Below are 2,500 nucleotides of genomic sequence, written 5' to 3'. Positions count from 1 at the left end.
GTTACAATAAATATTCTTTGCTGTGACACGTTATCTATTTATTTGCTTCTAAATGTTTATAAATTCCCTGTGTGCAAGGAATGGCCGGGGTGACCATCCACTGGCAGCGCACGGGATCGAACGCAGGTCAACCAGATAGCTAGGCGAGAACGCTACCGATGCACCACGAAATATATTTACGTCAACGTGTTAAAAACGTGTTCCTTGGCAACCAGATGAGAAAAAAAGGGGGAAACATGTACAGTGTAATCAGAGGGGGTGAGTGTGAACAGACAGCACAAACTGAAGGTAAACACGAACACATACAGGATAATGAAGAACAAATTTGAACAAAAAGTACAAAGAAGGGTGAGACCGCACAGGTGCCTGAATATGTTACTAGTTTACATTTTCACTATAACCAAACATGGTCGGTAACATGTGCGACGTAGATGATCCAATTTGCACAGGCGGTGTGGTATTTGCGTTTGCGACAAGAAGCGGTTTGTCAAAGGAATGAATTAAGAGTCAGAAATTAAGAAGGACATTATATACCCATGAAAATGAAGCCTGGAATAATAAGTTGTAAATGTACAGAGAGAAAAGAAAAATAATATCATTAAGCATGTGGAGAATAAACAACAACCATAGTAGTTAATAACAACCATGGTAGTTAATAACAACCATGGTATTTCATAACAGCCATGATAGTTTATTACAACCATGATAGTTTAAAACAGCCATGGTAATTAATAACAACCCTGGTAGTTGATAATAACCCTGGTAGTTAATAACAGCCATGATAGTTAATAACAGCCATGATAGTTTATAACAACCATGATAGTTTATATCAGCCATGGTAGTTAATAACAACCATGGTAGTTAGAAAGAATAGAAAAGAGAAAAACCTTAATCGAACAAACGTAACTTTGAAGAGGAAGAGGAGAAAGAGAAGAAGAAGAACAAGAAGGAGAAGGAGAAGGAGAAGGAGAAGAAGAAGCAGAAGGAGAAGGAGAGGAAGAAGAAGAAGAAGAAGGAGGAGAAGAAGAAGAAGGAGAAGAAGAAGAAGAAGAAGAAGAAGAAGAAGAAAAGAAGAAGAAGTAGAAGATGAAGAAGAAAAAAAGAAAAAGAAGAAAATAAAGAAAGAAGAAAAAATTAAGAAGAAAAAAAAACAGTGTAGAAAAAGAAGAAGAAGAAGAAAATCAGAGTGAACAAAAAAGAACACACGAAGCACCTGCTGATATGACAGTGAACGAACAGGGCGTGGTCTGCTGCCCGACCGAGTTGTGGGCGTGGCATAGGAGAGTCCCGTAGTCGCGCTCCGACCTCGGCGTGTAGAAGAGGACGCTCCGAAGCTTCTCTGTCGTGTACCTTTGGGCGAGAGGGAAGGCCGGTGAAGGAGGGGTGCTGGGTCCCCTTGTGGTGTTGTTGCTCTGTCTGTCTGTCTGTCTGTCTGGCTGTGTTTGACTGGCTGGCTCATTCTCGCTCTCTCTTTCAGTCTGTCTGTCTGTTTATCTCTTTTCCTCTCTGTCTGTCTGTCTGTCTGTCTGTCTGGCTGTGTTTGACTGGCTGGCTCATTCTCGCTCTCTCTTTCAGTCTGTCTGTCTGTTTATCTCTTTTCCTCTCTGTCTGTCTGTCTGGCCGGCTCATTCTCGCTTTCTCTTTCAGTCTGTCTGTCTATCTCTTTTCCTCTCTGTCTGTCCGTCTGTCTGTCTCATTTGGAGTTATTGCTCTGTCTGTCTGTCTGTCTGTCTGGCTCATTCTCGTTCTCTCTTTCAGTCTGTCTGTCTATCTATCTCTTTTCTTGTCTGTCTGTCTCTCTCATTCTCTTTCAGACTATCAATCTATCTCTTTTCTTGTCTGTCTGTCTGTCTCTCTCTCATTCTCTTTCAGACTATCTACCTCTCTCTTTCCTTGTATGTCTGTCTGTCTGTCTGTCTCATTCTCTTTCAGACTATCTATCTATCTCTTTTCTTGTCTGTCTGATTCTCCTATTCTCTTTCAGTCTGTCTGTCTATCTATCTATTTCTCTGTCTGTCTGTGTCTCATCTATCTATCTGTCTTATTCTCTCCCTCTCTTGCAGTCTATCTATCTCTTTTCCTGTCTGGCTGTCTGTCTATCTGTCTGTCTGTCTGTCCGTCTCTCTATTTCTCTCTCTCTCTCTTTCTCTCTATATATACCTCTCTCTCTTTCTGTCTTTTCCTCTCCCTCTTTCTTTTTCTTTCAATTTCTCTCTCTCTCTCTCTCTCTCTCTCTCTCTCTCTCTCTCTCTCTCTCTCTCTCTCTCTCTCTCTCTCTCTCTCTCTCTCTCTCTCTCTCCACACTACACACACACACATAGTCAAAGGAAACACACATAAAACCCCACAAAGTCAAGACAGACGTACTTCAAAAAACGTCAAAGCAAACACACATAATAAAGACAATGTATATGTCGTTGCATGCAGGATTTTAATGTTGATATATTTTCTCTTATTCCTTCAAGATTTCAAAGAGCTGAACAGAAAATTTGGCAGATGA

At 41.0% G+C, this 2,500-nt stretch overlaps 1 protein-coding gene across 1 annotated transcript in view; it reads right to left on the bottom strand.

Moving 5' to 3' along the window:
* The window catches only part of LOC138867307 (neural cell adhesion molecule 2-like), a 105,971-nt gene that overhangs the window by 26,477 nt on the left and 76,994 nt on the right, over window positions 1-2,500 (bottom strand). The window contains exon 11 of the mRNA XM_070142430.1: window positions 1,214-1,350. Within this exon, the coding sequence (XP_069998531.1) occupies window positions 1,214-1,350 (137 nt within the window). The remainder of the gene's footprint in view (window positions 1-1,213; window positions 1,351-2,500) is intronic.

The sequence above is a fragment of the Penaeus vannamei genome, chromosome 29 (genome assembly GCF_042767895.1).
Source record: "Penaeus vannamei isolate JL-2024 chromosome 29, ASM4276789v1, whole genome shotgun sequence".
NCBI lineage: Eukaryota > Metazoa > Arthropoda > Malacostraca > Decapoda > Penaeidae > Penaeus > Penaeus vannamei.
The sequence above is the reverse complement of the archived record's forward strand: the minus strand, read 5'-3'. Positions and strand labels throughout refer to the sequence as shown.